At 34.4% G+C, this 23487-nt stretch overlaps 1 protein-coding gene across 1 annotated transcript; it reads right to left on the reverse strand.

Annotated features, from left to right (window-relative positions):
- Positions 1-5088: 5088 nt before the first annotated feature.
- LOC113767766 (beta-glucosidase 12-like) lies at positions 5089-21790 on the reverse strand. Its single transcript, XM_027311954.1, has 8 exons — positions 21782-21790; positions 20764-20835; positions 20458-20533; positions 9790-9867; positions 9607-9694; positions 6637-6892; positions 6421-6536; positions 5089-5512 (listed from the first exon to the last, which is right to left on the reverse strand). The coding sequence occupies exons 1-8, from the start codon at positions 21788-21790 to the stop codon at positions 5089-5091; spliced, it is 1119 nt and encodes a 372-aa protein (XP_027167755.1).
- Between the last annotated feature and the right edge of the window lie 1697 nt (positions 21791-23487).

Genomic DNA, 23487 nt, shown 5'->3' on the forward strand with positions numbered 1-23487 from the left:
AATTTCTGAGAAGATAATAAAAAGAAGGGAAGCAACTTTAGAGAGATGTGGAAACCCAAACCGTTTTAGAAATCGATTATTTTCTTACTTTAATATGTAATTTTTTTTACTTTTAGTATTAATAAGTTTTAATTAAACAAAAGTAACATTTGTCAAATAATAAGTAAATTAAATTACTGAAAGGGTAAATTTCTATTTTTGACTAAAACTTATCTTTTAGGCATATACTTACTCGTTTTAAGTAAAAACTTACTAAAGTTAATATTAATTATTTTAATATAATATTTAAAAAGTCGCTCAAAAATTCGATTTGTCACTAAAGATAATAGAAACCTGTAATAGTAGGTTTTCCTAACATCGTTACCATAACTATAGGCACTACAGCACTGTCCAATGTACATATATTTATTACCACCTTTACATTTAAACACTATTCAAATTTTACTTCACCTTTCTGAACCCATGCATGTCAAGTAAACTTTTTTTTTTCCCTTTTGGCCTAGGACTACCTGCTTATCAATGTAGACTAAAACTATATGAAGCTTTTGATAATTGGGAAAATGACCATTTTCGTCCCTAAACGTTTTCTGGAGTCGATTTAGTCCCTAACTTTTATTTCTGGCCAATTTAATACATAAACTTAATTTTCGGATCTAATTAAGGACTTTTGTGGCGGTGCCACCACCAAAAAGCAATTTATCTCTTAATTTAACATTAAACAAGGGCATTTTTGGAACTTCAGGTATGAATTGTAATCAAACTGAGTAAATTAAAAAAATTATTAGTATTTGGAGTATTTTTAAATTTAAAACTTTTTGAAGAGATTTTCAATATTTTAATTAACTTCTTAATTCTTCCTCACCCCTCCTTCCTCCTTGCTGCCACCGCCACCACCTCCCCTTCCTTCCTTTCCTTTCTTGTCGACTAATTTTCTCAGCCACTCCTCTTTCCCGTTAACCCTCCAAAGATGTGATGTCTAAGGAGATCAAGTACTTTCATCTAACATCAAATGGATACACAGTTCAAGAGAGCGGCGATCACCCTGCATAGCAGTTAGTGTTGAGCCCAACCTGACCTCTTGACTGGAAGCTGCTGCTGCTTTTGTTGGCCGCCTTTCCCAGCCGATTGGCCGTGGTTGTGGGGTTGTTCCTTCTTAGTCTTTCATTGCTTGCCTGCTACAGAGGCTTCAGCAGAAACAAGACATGAAGAAGGTGCTGAATCACAATTTTCCGAATGCCGAATCAAGACAAGAAGGTGCCGAAGCCGAAGCAAGACAAGTCTTCTGTATCAAGTCTTTCCGAATGCCGAATGCTGAAGCAAGACAAGAACTGCGCTGGCTGCTTTTGACGAGTTTGTTCAAAAATGTATTAGGAGTGAGATTCTCCAAGGTTTTGTGGTTGATGGGCTTGTTCAAAAATGTACTGGGAGTGAGACTCTCCGAGGTTTTGGGATTGATGGGTTCTTCAAAACCGTAATGGGCGTCTGAATCTGGGGTGGTTTTGAAATGGTTTGCAATTGAACCAGAATCATGGGATTTGTAGTGGTAGAAATTTATGGACCTCAAATGTTGGAGAACAGAGGGTGATCTAGCAAGCTTGGGTTGTTGAGGATGAAGATCATTTTGGGAGTTTTGCTGGTGCTAATTGTTGTGGTGCTGTTTCTGGTTAGCTAAAGTTGAGGTAATTGCAATGGTACCAATCATGAGATTGAGGAGAACAAAGAGAACAGCAGGAGTAAACCAGCTGTTCATGGATGCCCAGATCGAAGGTATAGTGATTGACACAGATTCCTCAAACATCGTGGTTCTTCAGAAATGAAGGGCTGGAATATTGGGGAACCCACTCGCCTGCATTTACAGATTTCCTCTTCTACTTTCTCAATTACAATGTAAACTCAAAGGTGGATGAAAAGAGAAGGATAAGAGGAGGAGGAGGATGTGGGTGGCTGGTGACGGAGGTTGACAGTGAAGAGGAGATAATTTGAAGTTTTCAAAAATGCCCTTGTTTAACGTTAAATGAGGAGATAAATTGCTTTTAGGTGGTCGTGCTGCCACAAAAGTCCTTAATTGGATCTGAAAATTAAGTTTATATATTAAATTGGTCAGAAATAAAAGTTAGGGACTAAATCGACTCTAGAAAAAAGTTTAGGGACGAAAATGACCATTTTTCCTTGATAATTTGAATTAGTCTTCTAGTGTAATTGCAAGCTGGAGGATCCTGATAGGAAGGAAAGTATAACTATACAAGTTCAAAAGGTGTAATTTGTGAGTTTTTTTTTTTTTTTTGCCAAAGTAATATTCTTTTCGAAAAATATTACCCTTTTAATGCACTTCCATAATTTATTCTCGTAATGATTTTTTCTTGCCTTATCGCCTCCTATTTGCCATAATTAAAATAGCAAAAGGCCCACTTATCAGTAGAGAAATTCCCATTTAAGATAATCTAAAACTTCTAAAGATATTTTTTCAAATTGTACGCCATCCTACCTTGGTTGTTTACTATTATTTAAAACAAAAATTTTTGCAGATGTGAACCAAGCAATTATCAATCTGTGAGAGTTTTTAAGAGCAACTAAATTTTCTACTAGGTCCTAGGGAAAAAATTATAATTGTAATTGGGAACAAAAAAAATTCCAACAAAAAAGGAAAAAGGAAAAGCACGAATAGGTGAATGGTAAAAATAAAATCAAGTATTTTCACAAACAATCTCATCCTAAAATTACTCGATTTAGCAACTTGATCAACAGGATACATGTACGATGTTATAAATTAATTTTAATGTAATTTAAATCATTAATATCACAACTAATAGATACCCAAGAGAGTCCCTTTTTGTGAGAGCCCAAAAGAAAAAAAAATTTGTTTTTGTCATCTATGATTTCATCTAGAATTTGAATGTGTTCTAATTTGCATGATATTATTTAATATCCATGTTTGCTTGTTTCATGAGATTAAAAGACTTGAGTGCACCCTCAATTTGTATAGCATCAAATCTAATAGGACTTAAAACCAACAAACCAACTAGAGTAAGAATTAATAGGGTCATAATCTAATAATATAAAAATGTGAGGGTAATTGTTAGATTAACTTTTATACATGCTTGAGTGATAAGTGGTATGCTAAGTCCTAAGTGACGGTTGTCTTGCAAGACCCCAAAGCTATGTTTGACCAGAAAATTCTTCTCGTTGCCTTCATTGTTTTAGCCAAGAGAAAGACAGGGATACTTGGGTCATAGCATGACCAAGAGCTTCCATGACCAGCCACAAATTTTGACCAAGTCAAAACAGCTTGAATTCCTCCTTGTTTCCAGTTAGCTCAACCGAGAGCCAATTGCACATTCTTCACTTTTGTTGGAACCGAGAGAGAGAACCAAAACATTCTTCTTGGTTGTCCCACTTCAGCCAAGAAAGAAAGAGGGCAAGGCTGGTCTCCTATCTTCTACTCCAACCGAGAGAGAAAAGTTGAGAGAATTTTCTGGTTCACCTCCATATCAGTTGAAGCCGAGGGAAACAAAGTTAGAGAGGAAGGAAAGAGTGAGGAAGCTCTATTTTCTTGGTGTGATACCTTGAGGAGCTGAGGGAGGAAAGAGCATTCTATCTCCATTATTCCAGCCATGAACTGTGAATGAAAAAAGGGAGGTAATTGCTAAGTACTTCTTTATTTTCCTTCTACCTTTGGTTAATAATGTCTAAGAATGAATTAGAACTGAGAAAAGAGAAGTTTAGTTGGAGAAAAGTTCATCCAAAGCCAGAGATTTCTGGATAAATTGCTGCTTAAAGACCAAGAGGACAAAGCTGCTATTTTCGGTTATTTTCTTTAAAGTTTTGCTGGATTTTGTCTAGATGTACTTTATATACCTCCTATCCTTATTTTCATGACATGCACATATTGTTTTACTTGAATCTAAGTGAGGTTAGTGTTGGATTTTGAAGGAACTTTGCTAAAAATTTTCTGGTTATGTTGATGCTTGAAGGCTGGTGGAGTAAAGCTGAAAAGTTGCAGCTTTAACTGCAAGATTTTACTGGTTTTGGTCAAGAACTTACTTCATATACCACCAACATTCTTTATCTAGACATTTATGTGGTATTTGTTGGGATAGAAGCAAGAAAAACTAATTTTTGGAAGAAACCTTGCTGAAATTTTGTTTGAAACTAAGGGAGACAGGAGCTTATTTTACAGCCTCTTATTGCGAAATTTTGAGGAGTTTAGCCTGGGAAGTCATGCTCTAAATGTTATATTTCTTGTTTAGTATGATATATAGCATGTGGTCTTTGAATTGGGTAGCAAATGGCTGGCCAAGATGTGAGTTATTGGTAACAATACAGTTGGAATAACTCAAGTGAAAGGTTGAATTTCGGGTGACAGTCACCCCTGGGCAGTTTTAGTAAAATGATCATAACTTAGTGTAGAAAAATCGAAATTGAGTGCCGTCAATTGCGTTTGAAACTAGACTCATAGATCTTTCCAACGGTATAAAACTGGAGCTATGGTTCATTTTATATATGCACTAGAAAATCAGCAAAGTTGACTGAAAATCCTGCCCTGCACAAGTAAAAAACCAGAATGTGGTATTAGTTTGCGGGTCAATTTGGACCAATTTATGAATTGAATCTCTTTAAGGTGTCTTCTAATGATTGTTAGTTCTTTGAGTGTAGATTTCATCGGGCCAGGTTTTATGATTTTTTGACATTTATCACTCAAGTTATGATTTTTTTTCAAAAGAGTGATGCTTGCTGGAATTTTTCCAGCTTGGACCAAGAGAGAAAGATGATGAGGTTTTTTTCAACTTTTCCATAACTTTTGGATGTAAAACTTTATGCATGCTATTAATCTTTCGTTATAATACAATAACAGTGACATGTATGTGGGTTCTAAGGAGAAACTTGAGTTTTAAGGCGGTGATTCTTGTTAGAATTTCTCTAGCTTTGTCGAGAGAGTAAGCTGTGTAAGTGCAGCTTTTATTTTCAAATTTTGGTTGACACACGTCTTAGTTCTGTTTGTATGATACTTACGGTATGTTCACCGTTGAATCTAATGGAAACTTGATAACTTGACTGGAGAGCAACTTGAAAAAAAAAACTGCTGGAAATCTACTTGAATGGACGAGTGAGGAAGGAGGGAACATTTCTAGTTTGTACACGACTTATATATGGGGCTGCAAAGTGCTGAGGAGGAGAAGAAGAAAAGTGCTGACAGGTACCATTTTCTGTAATGTAATTGATTGGATCTTTGTATTTTGTTTTTACATAGAGAAGGAGATCCCAAATCCCTTTAGGATAAATATGAAGCCAACTTGTAACGTTAACTTGCGCGTCTGTGCAATAGCTTAAATTCACCTTATTTGGAGGAGTTGTAACATGGGCAGCATAAATGGTTATGTAGTAATTTAATCCAAGAAAATCATATGACCCTATCAGTTCTTTAGATTGCTTTGGTGTAAATTGGGGAAGTCGGTCGCGGACAAGAATTCTCATTGAAGCGGGATAATCACCATGCACCAAAGGGTTCATAAACCTGTAACACATGCCAATAGAAAATAGGTGTCAATATCTAGCCAAGGTAATCATTGAATGTAGTGTTTTATTGAATAGGTGGTGGCTATGTAGGCATGCACTCTTCTGTTTTCTTGGCTAACCTGTTTACGGGGACGGACACCACTCCAAAATTTATTCATAGAACGTAACTTTACAAGACGAGGACTGGACGTTTCCTCATGTTGAACATAAAAATTTTAAGAAACCTTGATCTTTCTAACAGAAAGCATTCCTAATATTACACGAAAATATTAATCTGTGTACGCGGGGCATTTCTATAGGTAAGTGTTAAAATGGGGACTAATACAAGAAGTTAACATCCTACATAATTATAGTATGTGGCTATCTAATTTGTAAAGATGTTGGTGAAAATAAAGGTTATTCCAGACTTCAAAAACTCTTGGACATGCATTAACTGGTTTAGCAAGCAAGTGATCAATTGGCATTCGGTAAGAGAGTTTTGAGGTGTTATTACCAAGAAAAACAATATAATTCTGAGTGTTCACATTCATATAATATTTTTATTTAAATTAGGTGACCATTGGGTGCTGGCTGCGCACCAATTGGGAAAAACAATATGGTCAAAGAGAATTTTACATTGGAAGATTAGGTATCCATTGGAAAGACGTTAAAGTAAAAAAAAAAATAATAATAATAAATTGCCAAGTGAAGTTTTAAAATTGGAAGTTAGATGCTTGGACAAAATCATGTTGAACTAGTACAACTTAATTGTATTTAAGCCGAGAGAGCCTTCGATTTCCTAAAGCCTCAATCAGGGCCGAAAAAACTTCTTATTTTTTTCGAAAGGGCTTTTTTTTTTTCGAAAGGCCATTTATATACATACTTTGTTAGCAATCTTCTTCATCAAACGTTTATTGGCACACCCACCATCCAAATGTTAAATCAAGGGCACGAATGGCTGCTCGTTGATCAAGAGTTGAATTTGAAAATGGCACCATCCATGCAGTGACTAGTGTAATCCCAATTTGTCCTTTTTGGCGAGCCTAAAACATATGCACAATTCAATTAGTAATCGTAATTATGGAACTCAATATTGATTACGATCAAATTCTATGTCAGTTTGAATTAGAACACAATAATAACCTTGTACGCTCCCCTGTATAATTGAACTACATCAGCATGAGCCAAAAGTTCGTGGTGTGCCACCAAGTAGGGTTCTGTCCCTGAATTTCCACCTGTGCAATTATTGTTCTTCCAGGCAGAACATCGACCAGGGGCAAAGGTTCCACGATCATAACCTTTTGAACTAAAGGTCCAAGGTTCATTGAATGTGATCCAATCTTTCACTCGATCACCAAACCTCGCAAACAGTAGATTTGCGTAGTCATGATAATCCTTTCTGGAAAGTATAAAACATCATCAAATCCAAAAGCCAAACGCATTTTAACTCTTAAAGTATACAGAACACTATCATTTGATTGGATACATGCGCGGATAAATGATTTCTTGGGCTGAATTTGATAGAAAAAGAACAGCTAAAAAATTTTCCAAAGCTGAGCCTAGGGCAAGTGAAGGTCGTCTTCTATTCGGTTCCAAACAGTTGTTATATTTGCTATAATATTTAGTGTACGAGAATCATATTTTGCTATACGTGGAATATTTTATTCTTGTATATCAATTTTTTTTTACGAATTCAACTCTTAGTATGATTATATATCAAATAATGTAATAAATACAACCGTACCATATGTGTACAATCAGATTCATTGGTTTTAATTGGGATCATTCAACGTCGTACTCAATGTCCGTGGAAAATTCGAAGATACGTCAACCAGATTTGGCAGTTATTAGATGATCCACCTAGATTCACGCACTGCTATCGGGAGGCTAACACAGTTGCTGATGCTTTATCTAATGTGGGTATATCTCATCCAGATAAACAAATTGAGATTTATGACACCTTCAGTACATTCCCAAGGTTGGCTCATGGGGCAATCCGTTTGGACAGAATAGGGATACCTTCAATTAGAAAAATAAGGATTATGTAAGAGGAATATTTTGTTATATTTTCCATGAATAAATAAATAAATAAATAAAAAAAACCGTACCAAACCAAATAAAAGCACCACTATAGTTGTCTCATACCCAGTTTAAAAGAAGGATTACTATTTGATTTTCCAAACTTTCTTAAGAATTTGTGGTTTTTAACTATTTAATATGTTGTGAGGTGATTTGTGATGATTTTCCAAAGAATTGTAATTTTAGTTCATCAAGTTTCAATACTGCAATAATATTTCCTCTCAAGTTTGAACAGATCATCAAATCTCATGTCTCTAATATTTTCAATTTCCACCAACAACAGAAAAATGCACAATTGACAAATTTTGGTCCTTCTGCTTCCGATTTGACCGAAAAAACAGCGTTGACATAATCGAGATTGTCATATTTGAGAGAATCACGTAGAAGACGGGTAAATGTTAGTTAAAAAAATATAATGAAATCTGCAGTCCTTAAAATCAATTTTAAAGCCATTCATTCCCTGAGCCTCAATTTAAAATCAATATTGATTGCATTATAGTTCTGCAAATGTTTGAAAATAATGGTTTTTTTTTTTTTTAAAGATGAAGTGATTTCTGCAAACAAATCTAAGTATTATAGCTGTAAAGTAAGTTGTGCGGACAATAAGCATGCTCTCTTGTCAAAAGTGCGAATATTACGGGTCAAATTTATTTTATTTTTTATTTCTAGAAAGCGTTGAGGATAAATTTGGTAAAAATTAGAAACACCAAGAATTTTGATTTATTTTTGTTGAAATTTTGGGAAGCAAATTTGGTCAGAGTGCAAATTTTGAAAAACAAAATTGCAATTCACCATGATAAATGCATTCTTTAAGCAGTAGCGTAGTTATCAAAATGTGAGGAAAAGCAGTTACAATGCACCCCGCATCTTTTGCTATGACAAAAATAAACTAGATCGTGTTATGTATGTCTATATTTTTCTCTTTTTTCGTTTTCCATTTTTTGGAAAATAAACTATTTAGTGCTGTATATGTTGCTTGTTATCACTTCTAGACTAAATTATCACCCATGTTTAGAGTTCATTAATATCAATTAGGTTGTGATAGTAGTATTATGGGATAATTTCACAAACCTCCACTGAGATTTATGACAATTTCACTCGGCTCCCCTCAAGTTTTACAAATTATACTAACCTCCCTTGTCACAATAAAATGACTATAATGACCTTCACTTAATAAATAATTCATAGTATAATGAAATGAGATTAAAAAAAAAGAAAAAGAAACCTGACATTTTGGACTATCATATTTACAAGTTATAGCCAACGATGATTTTCTCTCATTTACTATCATTCCTTTCTCATCCATCAACCCTTTTCTTCTATAACTCGCTGTCAAATTACCACCAACCATTGCCTATAATTGCAGACAATCACATCACAAGTGATCTCTCAAACACTACTATATATTCCTATTCCTTGTTTCTTCTCTTTGGAATTGTCAAATCACAAGTTTAGTTGAGGAATTAGATTAATTTGATGATTGAAGTAAAATCTGATTTCATGGTCAAATTCAAAGGAAATGAAGAGGTACACAATAATAATGGAATAAATAATGCAATCATTGGCCAAAAGAGGAAGAGGGACTGAAATTGATAAATTTGCTAATTTGTCTATTATCTATCCAAAAAACTTTTTAAGATATTAATAAGTACATTTATATTTCTTTTTATACTTGACAATTGTTGGTTGTGGTTTCGGTATGGAAAGAGAGATTCTTTGTATTTAAGATGTGCTTTGGGAGTAACAATTTTATGACTATTTGTTAGGCTAGTTTGTTAGTGCAGTGGGTTTGGTTGAAATATGAAAGAAAGCAATTGGCAAAATAATTTTTGTTTTATTTTTATCCAAAAAGGGTAGTTTAGGATTTTTGAGAAAAAAATAGCCTTTTGAACTATATTGTTATATAAATAGTAAAAGTAAGGGAGGTAGGTGTAATTTAATAAACTTGAGGGGAGGTCTTTACAATTGTCAGAAACTTCAGGGGAGGTTTCTGAAATTATCCCTAGTATTATGGGAAGAGGGATCTTGGCTTACACAATTTTAGGACTCAGGAAGCCTCCATACTCTTCATCTAAGGCTTGGGGCAAGTCCCAATGAAAAATTGTCACAATTGGCTTTAAACCTATGCATTTGAACTTTCAAAGATGTTGAATTAGATGAACACAACCAAATGATCAAAGATCATATGCTCTTAAAAAGCATTGGATTTTTATGTACCATAAGCTAGAATTTTGTCTATGAGCTTATTGTAGTACTCAATTCCTTTCTCATTTATGCCTTTGCTAATCTTGCCATCTGCAAATTGATAAGTGACTAATTTACGTAATAATTGTATGATATTTTATATTATTTTTAGTCACTTTAGTTATATTATTGGAAGAAAATGAATCATTTTGGCTATAATTGGTGAAAAATACTTTGAAGTGATTAAATGAGATTTTTATCACTTTTTACTTGGATTTTGTGTATTTTGACAGTTTTGACACATTTTCGTATTTCGGCTATAACTTGAGCTATAATGATCGGATTGGGATGATTCTTGAACCCATTTGAAGATAAGAGATAGATCTACAACTTTGGTGAAGACATCTGAATCCAGTTTGAAGGTTTTCCAGGTCAAAAGGCCGAAGTACAGAGTCAATTGCTATTGGTCGAAACTGGAACAAGGCATGGAGCAGGCAAGGGTATTTCAGTCATATATCAGCCTACACAGATCCAAATGAGGTGATTCTTGATGCATTAGAAAGATAACTCAAAAGGCTACAACTTTCGTGTTTTAGACATGAGCTGGTTCAGCCTCTAACATCAAGAAAAGATTGGTTGAAGTTGGTCCAAAAACAGAGCAAGTGATCCACACTCGGATCCACTATTCATCCGAACCCTCGGTTGTTTCTGGGTTAGTGGAACCGAGCTCGGATCCATACGTGACAAGGGTTTATTTTACGTATTTTTAGTGTGTTTTATTAGTTAATTTTGGTTTGATTATTTAGTTTAATAACTAAAATAACTAAGGTTTTGGTAAAAAAACTACATTTTATGTTAAAATGGCTAAACATTGCATTTTATGGATTTTTATGGTAAAAACTTCATATTTTGTAGGTTTAATGATTCAATCATCAAATGAAGTGCATTGAGAAGATATTTGGATGATTGAAGATGGATTAAAGTGGGGAAAATAAAATATGAAGTGTAAAAAGGAAAAATGCAATTTGAATCAAGAAAAGTCAGGTTTTGACAACTCTGACACGTTTTGGTATTTTGACTATATCTGGAGCTACACAGATCGGATCAAGGTGATCTTGGTACCATTTTGAAGCTAAGAGATATATCTACATTTGGTATGAAGACATCAAAGTCCAGTTCAGCCGTTTTCATAGTCCAAAAGTTGAAATACCGAAATTCAACTCAGCTGTCCAAAGTGGAAAACAGAGCTCTGACCAGTGTTTAGTATTTCGATCATATCTCAGGCTACAAAGCTCAGATTTGGATGATTCTTGAAGCATTGGAAAGCTAACTCAAAGGGCTACAACTTTGGTGTTTTACAAAAAATCCAGTTCAGCCTTTATGATAGAGAAAATCGCAGCTGAAGTAAGGACAAAGTGAATACGCGAGTACACAAAACGTGACTTGTAACCGCGTTTTGTGTAGGCGCGTTTTCCGGCCGCAATTCTGCAATTTTGCTCAGTCAATTCTCTTGTGTTCTGACTACTTTCCAGCTACAATCTGCAAGAGAATTCGGTGCACATGCTTTAGAAGACAAAAGGGCAAGAAAGTTGGCATATTTTCAAGTCAAAAACAATGGCTATTGACTATCTTAACAATTTCAGATTTGGAAATCAAATGCAGCAAGTTTGGACCAATGGAAAAGGAGCTTTTGGAGCAGTTTATATAGGGAGCAACCAGGACATGCAGAGGATACGGGAGAAGCTTGAAGAGTGCAGAAATGTAGTTCTTCCATTTCCTTTGTGTAGGATAGTTTAGCTAGTGTAGTTCATCCATTCTTGTATATTATCTAGATTAGGATGAAAATGGAGGATGAAGAAGGCAAGGAAGAAAGCTCATGTGACAAGGGTTGTATTCCTTCCAAACTCTTTATCTTTTGTATTTGATTCCAAGTTTAGTTAATATACAAGTTCTGGATTTTATATTTAATATGTGTTTTTAAAGTTTATACCTTGGGTTTGGTTGAACTTCCTATGATTGTTAGTGTTTATTATTTGGCTATTTGATTGCTAGTATTTGAGCAAGTTATTTAGCACTTTAGCTCTTTAAATCATGATTAATCTGGTACCATTAATTGTGATTATCTAAGGTGTTATTTCTGCAATGAAAATTGAGATTTAACACTAGTTCAAGAAGTGCTAAACATAGGGAGTACACTCACGAAAGTAGAGGTGCACCTATGTGGTTTTTAGTGATTTATTTCATGTAATTTCATTGAAGAAATGAACTTGTAGCTAATTTCATAACCATGAGAATAGGTATGGATTAGTTATAAGTATAATTGATTCACTACGAAAGTAGGATTCAAATGCATAAGGAAATTACACCATAATTAGCCTAGATGTAGTAATTAATGATCCAAATATAGCACTTGCATGAGTAGTTAGGGATACCACAACCTAAGGAGCTTTTATTTGTTATTTTGTATAATTTCAGTAGGATAAATTTGCTATAATTCATTGATAGTCTAAATAATAGAGAAGCTTTAGTAATACCGGTAATTGTTCACTCTTCCTTGTGGGATCGACCCGATATATACCCTAAACTACTAGTTGATCTGTATACTTGCAGTGAACGGGTGTAATTCGGTATTTTTTAGCTTGCACGTATGTAAAATACCCGTCAATACGGATCCGAGGTACTGTAGCAGCTCGGATCACTGTAGCAGCCCAGATTTACTGTAGCAATCCGGCCTGAATTTGGCCGGATTTGTGGCCGGATTCCTGGCCGGATTGTGGTCAGAAAAGGCTGCTCTGTACGCGTAAAACTCAATTTCACCTCCACCAACTCACATGCGATGCTATACATGTGAGAAACATTCCCAGCTGTAAAAGGGAGATGTAATCCTCATTTCTTGACCACCTTTCATCATAAAAGAGCCAAATTCATTGCAAAGAAGGAGATTGGGGAGTCCATACCAGAAAAATGGAGAGAGATACGGGAGAAGTTTGGAGTCTGCAGAAATGTAGCTCTTTCATCTCCCTAGTGTTAGTTTAGCTTAGTATAGAGTAGTGTAGCTTTTCCATTCTTGTTTATTATCTAGATTAGGATGAAGATGGAGGATGAAGAAGGCAAGGAAGAAAGCTCATGTGACAAGGGTTGTATTCCTTCCAATTTCTTTATCTTTTGTATTTGATTCCAATTTTAGTTAATATACAAGTTCTGGATTTTGTGTTCATTATGTGTTTCTAAAGTTTAAACCTTGGGTTTGGTTGAACTTTCTATAATTGTTAGTGTTTATTATTTGGTTATTTGATTGCTATGATTTGAGCAAGTTATTTAGCACTTTGGCTCTTTAAATCATGATTAATCTGGTACCATTGATTGTGATTATCTAAGGTGTTGTTTCTGCAATGGAAATTGAGATTTAACACTAGTTCAAGAAGTGCTAAACATAGGGAGTACACTCACGAAAGTAGAGGTGCACTATGTGGTTTTTAGTGATTCATTTCATGTAATTTCATTGAAGAAATGAACTTGTAGCTAATTTCATAACCATGAGAATAGGTATGGATTAGTTATAAGTATAATTGATTCACTACGAAAGTAGGATTCAAATGCATAAGGAAATTACACCATAACTAGCCTAGATGTAGTAATTAATGATCCAAATATAGCACTTGCATGAGTAGTTAGGGATACCACAACCTAAGGAGCTTTCATTTGCTATTTTCTTGCATAATTTCAGTAGGTTAAATTTGTTATAATTCATTGATAGTCTAAATAATAGAGAAGCTTTAGTAATACCGGTAATTGTTCACTCTTCCCTGTGGGATCGACCCGATATATACTCTAAACTACTAGTTGATCTGTATACTTGCAGTGAACGGGTGTAATTCGGTATTTTTTAGCTTGCACGTATGTAAAATACCCGTCAAGTTTTTGGCGCCGTTGCCGGGGAAGATTTGGCAATATCGGTGTGAAGAGTAACTTTATTAGTTTAGACATTTTGTTAGTTATTGTGTGAATGTTATTTTCTGTGTGTATACATTTTATCACCTATTCTTCTTACTAATTTTGCTCTTAAGTTGTTTAAAAGCAATTTTAGGTGATGAGAAGGGTAGGACAATTTGGAGGACAATGCTTGAGAAGTGGAAGATTGGCAATGGATGGTTACCAAGTGCAAAGCTCCTTCAATAGAGGTAACCAAGAATTTACTGAATGTATGTCTTTTGAAGATGGTTTAAGGTGCTTAAAGACTAAATTTGATGTTATGATGTTACAAGTTCAAATGGACACAATTATGCATGAAATTGAGCAGGGGAGGAATGTTAATACTTTTAATTCTTATCATATGATTTGTGACTTGTGTGGAAGTTATCATGCTACTAATACATGTAGACAAGCACAAAATGTGGATTATTTTGATGAATTAGAACATTACAATCCTTGTTTTGATCAATATAGTGCTAATTGGAGCAATTCTCCTGCTTATGGTTGGGATAATCAATGTACTTATAGTAATTCTTCATATTTTTACGATTACCAACCTGAATGTGTTCAATATGAATCAAAACCATCTTGGGAGTTGGCAATAGAAAGAGTAGCTAATGATTCTAAGCCATCTTGGGAGTTAGCTTTAGAAAAATTAGCTAAGGCAACTTCCGACCGTTTTGATAGGATTGAGGAAAGAATAGATGAATTAGCTTCTCATTTCGGTAGAATACATGAGCAATTGAAGGCATTGTGTGAAGTTATTTCCTCTAATAATGTGCAAAATGATCCTAGCATGAATGATGGGAATGTTGTATGTGAAAATGGGTTGCATTTTGATGAAAATGATGAATCTCAATTGTGTTTCATTGAGCAAATGTCCATTTCACATGATAATATCTTTGGAACTAACTTTGAGCCTCAAGAGGTGAGTTTTAATGACTCATTTTTCACCCCTCTTGAGGAGTGCAGTGAAAGTATAGGTTCTAAAGGTATTCCTGCCCAAGATACTCTCATGACATTTCCTTTGGTAAGTTCTCAAGTGGTGCATATTCAAGGTAATATCTATGGAACACTTGGAATATGTAAGTCACTTCCATCTCTCAGATCATTAGATCATGTGGCTTTTTCTATTAAGTCACCATACAATGATCCACCAAGGCCAAAAATGGTGGATTATTCGTTAACTAAACCTCCTTGAAAAATGAGGTGAAATAGTCAAGCTATTGACTTTAAAGAAGCGCTTATTGGGAGACAACCCAATGCTTGTTTAAGTTAGTGTTACTTTGGAGTGATTTTATGTTTAAAGCATAAGTTTGAGTAATTTTGTTGTTTTTCATTTGTAGGTTTTGGAAAAGTGACCAAATGAGGTGAAAAAGGCGAAGTTTGATCAAAGATCTCAATACCTCAAATTCAGTAATTGTGGTTTTTGATGCATTAAAGAGGTTTAGAATGCATGTTTAGATCATTTCACATGTGCGTGAATGGTTTATTTTGACATAAAAATGATCTAAGGTGTATTTTGAAGAATTGGGATCAAACTGAAAATTGCAAAAATTCTGCAATAAGTACAGATTCAATGGATCCGAGGCCTCGGATCCATTTCTGCAATCAGAAAAAAATTCGAACTTCTTGATCCGAGCTCACTCACAATGATCCGACCTCGGATCCTTTCAAAAACGACCTCGGATCCTTTTAAAAACGAAGGCTTGGATCACTTTTCAACTCCACTTTTCTTCTTGTTGGCTTGTTTTTAGTAAGTTTTAGTTGTTCGATTAATGTTTTTGTGTGTTTTGTAGGTGGCAATGGCAAGAGTTCATGCAAATGATCTCAATTGCAAAGGTGTTTATATTAAGGCAAAAAGGGAGTTTTCATGTTCAATTGCTGCATTTCATGCATTTAAAGTGTTTCATGTTTAAGTTATATTCATGCATGATCATGTTAAATTTGAATTTTATTCAAAGAACATGAAGTAGGTTGAATGTGGAAGGTTGGCCAAGCAAATTTGGAGGAAAAACTGCAGAAAACAGCTTTTTCTGCAGCAAATCCGGCCATAAATCCGGCCAAATGTTGGCCGGATTGAAGGCCGGATAGTCAGGGGAGAAAAGAAAATTTTTTCGAGCATTCTGGACAGAATCCGGCCAACAATCCACTGTAGCAAATCCGGCCAACAATCCGGCCGGAAATCTGGCCAGAAAGTGGCCGGATATGCAACAGTAAAAAAAATAAAAAATAAAATAAAAAAATTTCTGCCCAGAATCCCTCCACGAATCCCTCCAATTTCTGGCCGGATTTTGAACAGTAACCAGCGTAAGATGAATCCGTTTCACGGATTCCTCACAATTTTTCTCCCTTCTTCTTCAACCCAACTCACACACTAACACCTCAAACACACACCACTCACTAAAACACCACTTTTCACCATTTAATCTTCAAATAACCTTCACCAAATCACTTTCTCCTATCCTCTAGAGTGAATTTCATAGTTCATATTTTTTCAAAAACAACTCTAAAGTGGTTTCAAGCTTACCATTAGTTAGGGTTCTACCTTCTTGAAATCACTCAATTGAGGTCAAATTGGAGTAAGTTTCTTGAGGGTTTTCACATCATATTGATCTCTAAACATCACCAAACCACCTTGAGGTAACAATTCTTCACCTAACTTTATTATTTGAATTTTGCCATGATTGAATATTTTCTATTTTTAGGCAATTTTTAATATGTGAAGTTAGGTGCATTTATTTCAGCTTATTGATGCTATTGGTGATTGTTAGTGATAACTATATTTTGTGATTTGCATTTATTGTACTTATTTGGTGAATTCTTGCTAGTTTTATGCTTAATTTGGCTTGATGACGAAGTTGCATATTAAGTAGCCAAATGTAGCATTTTAATTAGCTTAGTGGGAGTTTTTTATATTTATGTGAGTAATTTAGATTATCTAATGAATGAAAATGTGCTTGATTGAATGATTTTGTGAATTCTTAGGTAATTCTAAAAGAAGAGGTGAATTGAAGATGACCTTAATTGATGAAATTCATAAATGCACTTACAATTTTTGTGGTTCAATAGTTTTTAGTATTTCATGAATTCTCACGAAGGTCATTTATATTTTGGTTCGGTGTGTTTGCCTCCATTTTGAGATTACTTTTGTACTTGCGGGGATTTGATCATTGATGACAAAATGTATAAATGGAACTTATTTTGTTCATGATTGTGGATTTTTTGTGTGAAATTAGCTTCCCTTTGCTTTGGATACTAATGCATATATTTGATTAGCAAAGATTAGCTCATTTCATGTTTTTATCCCTTGAACATTGTATGGTTCCACATGCTTGATCATCTTTCCTTTTTCCTTGACTTGCATGTTTTCTTTTTGTTGATTGCAACCTTTTATTTTTAAGAAATTTATTTGTTTTGATTTTGTCTTTTTCAGGGTGCAATAAGTGAACTCTCCATTCTTTCTCAAATACGGTTGGAAATTCATCACTTGGACATGGATTCGGATTGCGCAAGTTCAATTGAGCAGTATTTTCTTTTACTCTTTATTTATTTTCCTTTTCTCACATTGAGGACAATGTGAAGTTTAAGTGTGGGGGAGGAAATATTTGAACTTGCAAATACTTTCTATGTGATGATATTTTGTGGATTTAAATGCTTAGAAATGTTGGAATTGTGTTTGAATTATTTGCCATGTGGATAATTTGATTGAAATTGGGTTTGTTGGCAGGGAGTTTTCTTCCATTTATATGGGAAAACTCTGTCGAAATTTTTCTAACATCTTGTCCAATATTTCACTATAGCCCAAAATTTCTTCAAATTTTTGCATTTTCATTCAAAAAGGGCAAAGTATTCCAACCTTAAGTGTTTTATTCTTCCAATTGTTGAAATGTTATATGTATTTTGGAAGGTTTAGTCCTCATTTAACTTGGAAATGTTTATTACGCAATTAGAATTTTTACATTTTAGAAAGTATATTTGGTAAAATGAGGAAAATTATGCCTATAATTTTACATGTTTAATGAGATTTCTTCTCTTTACTTAATTTTGCAAGTAAGTGATTGATATAGTCGATAAAGGTTATATTCCTCCTTTGATTATTCTTATATATTTTCTAAGAGGGAATATCTATTTATTGTCCTTTATTTCCGAAAAAGAAAAAAAAAGTAGAAAAAAAAGAAAAAAAAAGAGAAAAGAAAAGAAAGTAAATAAAAATTGTTTTACTCCAATGATTCTCGTACCGAGTAACCGGGGGTTGGCATCTACAAATGTCGACATTCGCGTAAAAAGGTACTTGAATTAAAAGTATGCATTAGCAACTTGAATAAGTGAAATGTTGAGTAACCGGGGATCTTCACCTAAAAGTGTCGATTTTCGCGTAAAAAGGCATTCTCACTATTTAAGTAAAATTTGTGTGAATAAATCCCTCTTAGTTATAGAATTTTGAGAAAAAGATGATTATAGGAGGAGGAAAGCTATAAATTGACTATGTGATTTGCTTATTTGTAAAATTAAGTTAGGGTAAGAGATTAAGTTTAACTTGTTGAATTTAGGGTATAATTATCTTTCCTTTACTTGATATTATGAGTATTTAGTGTAAATTGAATAATTGTATAATGATTATTTTCCAAGTCTTGAGGAATTAAATTGGACAAAGTGCATATATTGTTTCACCTCTTGAATCATTGCATTTGATTATGTGTGAATTGCTTGAGGACAAGCAATGATTTAAGTGTGGGGGAGTTTGATAAGTGACTAATTTACGTAATAATTGTATGATATTTTATATTATTTTTAGTCACTTTAGTTATATTATTGGAAGAAAATGAATCATTTTGGCTATAATTGGTGAAAAATACTTTGAAGTGATTAAATGAGGTTTTTATCACTTTTTACTTGGATTTTGTGTATTTTGACAGTTTTGACACATTTTCGTATTTCGGCTATAACTTGAGCTATAATGATCGGATTGGGATGATTCTTGAACCCATTTGAAGATAAGAGATAGATCTACAACTTTGGTGAAGACATCTGAATCCAGTTTGAAGGTTTTCCAGGTCAAAAGGCCGAAGTACAGAGTCAATTGCTATTGGTCGAAACTGGAACAAGGCATGGAGCAGGCAAGGGTATTTCAGTCATATATCAGCCTACACAGATCCAAATGAGGTGATTCTTGATGCATTAGAAAGATAACTCAAAAGGCTACAACTTTCGTGTTTTAGACATGAGCTGGTTCAGCCTCTAACATCAAGAAAAGATTGGTTGAAGTTGGTCCAAAAACAGAGCAAGTGATCCACACACGGATCCACTATTCATCCGAACCCTCGGTTGTTTCTGGGTTAGTGGAACCGAGCTCGGATCCATACGGATCCGAGGTACTGTAGCAGCTCGGATCACTGTAGCAGCCCAGATTTACTGTAGCAATCCGGCCTGAATTTGGCCGGATTTGTGGCCGGATTCCTAGCCGGATTGTGGTCAGAAAAGGCTGCTCTGTACGCGTAAAACTCAATTTCACCTCCACCAACTCACATGCGATGCTATACATGTGAGAAACATTTCCAGCTGTAAAAGGGAGATGTAATCCTCATTTCTTGACCACCTTTCATCATAAAAGAGCCAAATTCATTGCAAAGAAGGAGATTGGGGAGTCCATACCAGAAAAATGGAGAGAGATACGGGAGAAGTTTGGAGTCTGCAGAAATGTAGCTCTTTCATCTCCCTAGTGTTAGTTTAGCTTAGTATAGAGTAGTGTAGCTTTTCCATTCTTGTTTATTATCTAGATTAGGATGAAGATGGAGGATGAAGAAGGCAAGGAAGAAAGCTCATGTGACAAGGGTTGTATTCCTTCCAATTTCTTTATCTTTTGTATTTGATTCCAATTTTAGTTAATATACAAGTTCTGGATTTTGTGTTCATTATGTGTTTCTAAAGTTTATACCTTGGGTTTGGTTGAACTTTCTATAATTGTTAGTGTTTATTATTTGGTTATTTGATTGCTATGATTTGAGCAAGTTATTTAGCACTTTGGCTCTTTAAATCATGATTAATCTGGTACCATTGATTGTGATTATCTAAGGTGTTGTTTCTGCAATGGAAATTGAGATTTAACACTAGTTCAAGAAGTGCTAAACATAGGGAGTACACTCACGAAAGTAGAGGTGCATCTATGTGGTTTTTAGTGATTCATTTCATGTAATTTCATTGAAGAAATGAACTTGTAGCTAATTTCATAACCATGAGAATAGGTATGGATTAGTTATAAGTATAATTGATTCACTACGAAAGTAGGATTCAAATGCATAAGGAAATTACACCATAACTAGCCTAGATGTAGTAATTAATGATCCAAATATAGCACTTGCATGAGTAGTTAGGGATACCACAACCTAAGGAGCTTTCATTTGCTATTTTCTTGCATAATTTCAGTAGGTTAAATTTGTTATAATTCATTGATAGTCTAAATAATAGAGAAGCTTTAGTAATACCGGTAATTGTTCACTCTTCCCTGTGGGATCGACCCGATATATACTCTAAACTACTAGTTGATCTGTATACTTGCAGTGAACGGGTGTAATTCGGTATTTTTTAGCTTGCACGTATGTAAAATACCCGTCACAAATCATTGTATAGCTTAGTAACAACATAATATATTCCAATTTGGCTAAAACGGGTAGATACTAAACGGTCTTAAACTGTCGCTAGATAAAGGATTACATAGTGAAGCCTTACGAGGTATTACTCTAGGCCAAGAAATTGAGAAGCGATAAGAATCTGCATTCATTTCCTTCAAGAGTTTGATATCCTCCTGTCACAAGAGAAAGATAGCATTGTAGACGTACTTCAATTTTTTATTTTTTATTTTTTTTTGGTGGCAACGATTGTAACCAACGTAAATAAACAAAAATAACTGAATTTTCTTTTTTTAATAAGGTATAGTTTTTGCAGGGCTCGTTGATTTTTTGCCCTATTTTTCCATGTATGATATTTTAGCTTTACTATTAACTTATTTGATCAAAAAGATTTGGTTTGCATTACCTTATATCGATGGTAGGAGTCTGCTGCCACATCTCCATTACTGCCATTTGCAATTTTACCTGTAATTTCTTGCTTGCATTAAAAATTAGAAAAACCTTGTTCTAATCAATAAACATACTACCAGAGTTTATTTAAATTAGATTGTATATCTTGTGGCCGCAATCACATTAGATGTCACTAATTTAAGACAATTAAAGAATTACAGATTTAACTATATCCTAATTGACAATAGTTTGTTAGATTGAATTAAATATCTGGCGCCTTTGATATCTAAATAACTAACAACTGTGAGAAATTAAACTAGAAGACATAAAAGAAATTAATAAAAATAATTAGATTTCACAGATGTTGATGAACCAAGCCCTTTGTTATTCTTCGGCTAGAAAAAGAAAATTAGTTCTTCATTATTGAGAACATTCCCAATGTGATGCTATGAAAGAAAGCCCAAGACATGCGGCCAACCAAAGCAAAGATAAGGATCTAATCTAAGTGACTAGTTCCGTGACTAGTCACTCACAATTCTACTTATTGCTGAAATTTCAATCCAACGGGAATTCGGCCTTCTGTTTTTTTCTCCCCAGTTTCCTACTTCGTGTATCCCACTACTAATGAAACATCTTTTTTTTTTTAATAAAAGAAAGAAATTGCCAAATATAATGTCTCACGTTTCCCTCATTAATTCTTACAATTAAAAAAAATGATTTCTAAATTTTCCACCAAAGGCTCTTCGGTATTTGGCTCGAATTAGGAAACTTCCGCATGTAAATCCCGAATCGTCTGAGCTTGATTGCAATTGTTCGGAAATTACCACTTTTTTAGCATCTTTCGCTCCGATGTCCTATAATTAATACAAAACACCAAATATAAGTGAAATCTAACAATTAAAACAATATTTGGCAAGAATAAAAGGGGAAAATAATCATAAATTTAATAATAATTTACACCCTATCATAAGACATAAGTTAATTAATTGGTGGTTGACTACTTACTGGCCCTTACCTTAGGTATATCGTCAAACTTTTGCCATCTCTGATTTGTTGGAACTTATGGAAAATGAGGAATAAATTCATTTTTAAGGGACAGTTGATACCTGTACTTCAAGTTTGTGAGACGATTTTTGAGGAGCTCATGCTTAGTTTATCTCTGAAGTTTCGGGAAATTTCTAGGGTTCCTATGTTGTGGCCTAGTTTCTTTGATATGGTAGCTAGATGGAGAAGGGAATTTGAAGTGATTGCAATTAGATGGAGGTGCCTGATGCCGGATGTAGTGAAGTTGAATACGGATGGCTGTTCAAGAGGGAACCCAGGGAGGAGTGGTAGAGGTAGACTTTCCACGATTCTGAGGGTAGATTCCTATTAGGGTTTTCATATTATTTTGGAGTGTGGACTAGCTTACAAGTAGAGATGCAAGCCTTGCTTCACGGAGTTCGGCTAGGGCTGCCTCGTGGGTATTTTAACTTGTGGAGTCCAATTCGTTGGTCCTTACCTAGATTATTCAAAGGAGAGCGAGGTTGAAAAGCGAATAAGTCTGCAGATAATTTATCCAACGTCGGAACTGAGTCGGGGTGGCTATAACATATGAATCAATTTTAGATCTTCCCCGATTAGTTATGGGTGATGTTGCATTAGATCGGAAAGGCTTACCTAGTCTGCGTAGATGTAGAAAATAGGGAAGAATTGCTTGGTTTTCATTTTGTCACATACTCTGGAGGTAAGGCTTTGCCACTCTCTTTGTACTTTGGTTTTCGTTTAATAACACAAAGCATTCGGTGAAAAAAAAAGTCTCCTAGAATACTCCACATAATTTTATTATTGCAATCGATTCTATATACTTGTAGAAATAGTCAATCATTGTTAATTACTATCCATTTCCAATGTCACGATAGTTTGTAATGTGGATTAGCACAAAAGGAGTGAATAACACGGGACTACTTTGAACTTTATTGGAGTATGCATGAAGAATCTCTCCTATTCAATGGTGAGGAGTCTAGTCTAGTCCATTCCATTTGCACCTGAGTGCATAAAAGGGATTTTCAAAATTGACTTCCAAATATTTCTAAAATTCAATAATAGCTTCAAAGGATGTTCAAGATTTTCTTCTCTCACAACCTAATTTAAATAAGCGAGTCCATCACTTGAAAACTGTTGGTAATTTCTACTTATATCTTTATAATACTTTCCATTTTGTACTTAATTCTCTAAACCAAAATGGAAATTTTAGTGTTTCTTCTGGTTTGTTTGTAATTAATATTGGCCAATGCTTATAGGTTTTTACAGTTAACCATGGTCAAGATAGTTGTCACAAATGCCAAGAGTAACAGCACCTTGTGGAAAAGATTTTAACTCACCAACCAAACATGAGTGGATTTGAAAGAACATAATTTGTTAAAGTAGAAAACCTGATGGTGTTTCTTGTATAGCCCTACTACTTCAGTAGGAGCTAAAGGCTGGTGATGTGCTGCCAAATATAGTTCGGTGCTTGAATCTCCACCGGTACAATTATTTTGCGTCCAGCCTGAACATCGACCAGGGACAAAAGCTCCAATAATGTTGTGCCAATACAAAGTGTTTTATTAGAAATTTAGGATCATATTTATCATATATTTTAATTCAATTCACATATTATTTCATTTAAAAATTTCAAGTTATAATTGCTTAAACTTAAAGGACCATAATGATCGAACTCAAAATATTAGGAAATTGAGTGATATTATGAGAAAATTCT

This window comes from Coffea eugenioides, chromosome 1 (genome assembly GCF_003713205.1).
Source record: "Coffea eugenioides isolate CCC68of chromosome 1, Ceug_1.0, whole genome shotgun sequence".
NCBI classification, from domain to species: domain Eukaryota; kingdom Viridiplantae; phylum Streptophyta; class Magnoliopsida; order Gentianales; family Rubiaceae; genus Coffea; species Coffea eugenioides.

Excerpts from the sequence above, each read along its gene's own strand:
- LOC113767766 (XM_027311954.1), bottom strand. Across the intron at positions 9,868-20,457 it reads TTGGCCTAGAGTAATACCTC|ATGGCAAGATTAGCAAAGGC; the intron begins GTAAGGCTTCAC and ends ATCAATTTGCAG. Across the intron at positions 6,537-6,636 it reads TATACAGGGGAGCGTACAAG|GCTCGCCAAAAAGGACAAAT; the intron begins GTTATTATTGTG and ends CATATGTTTTAG.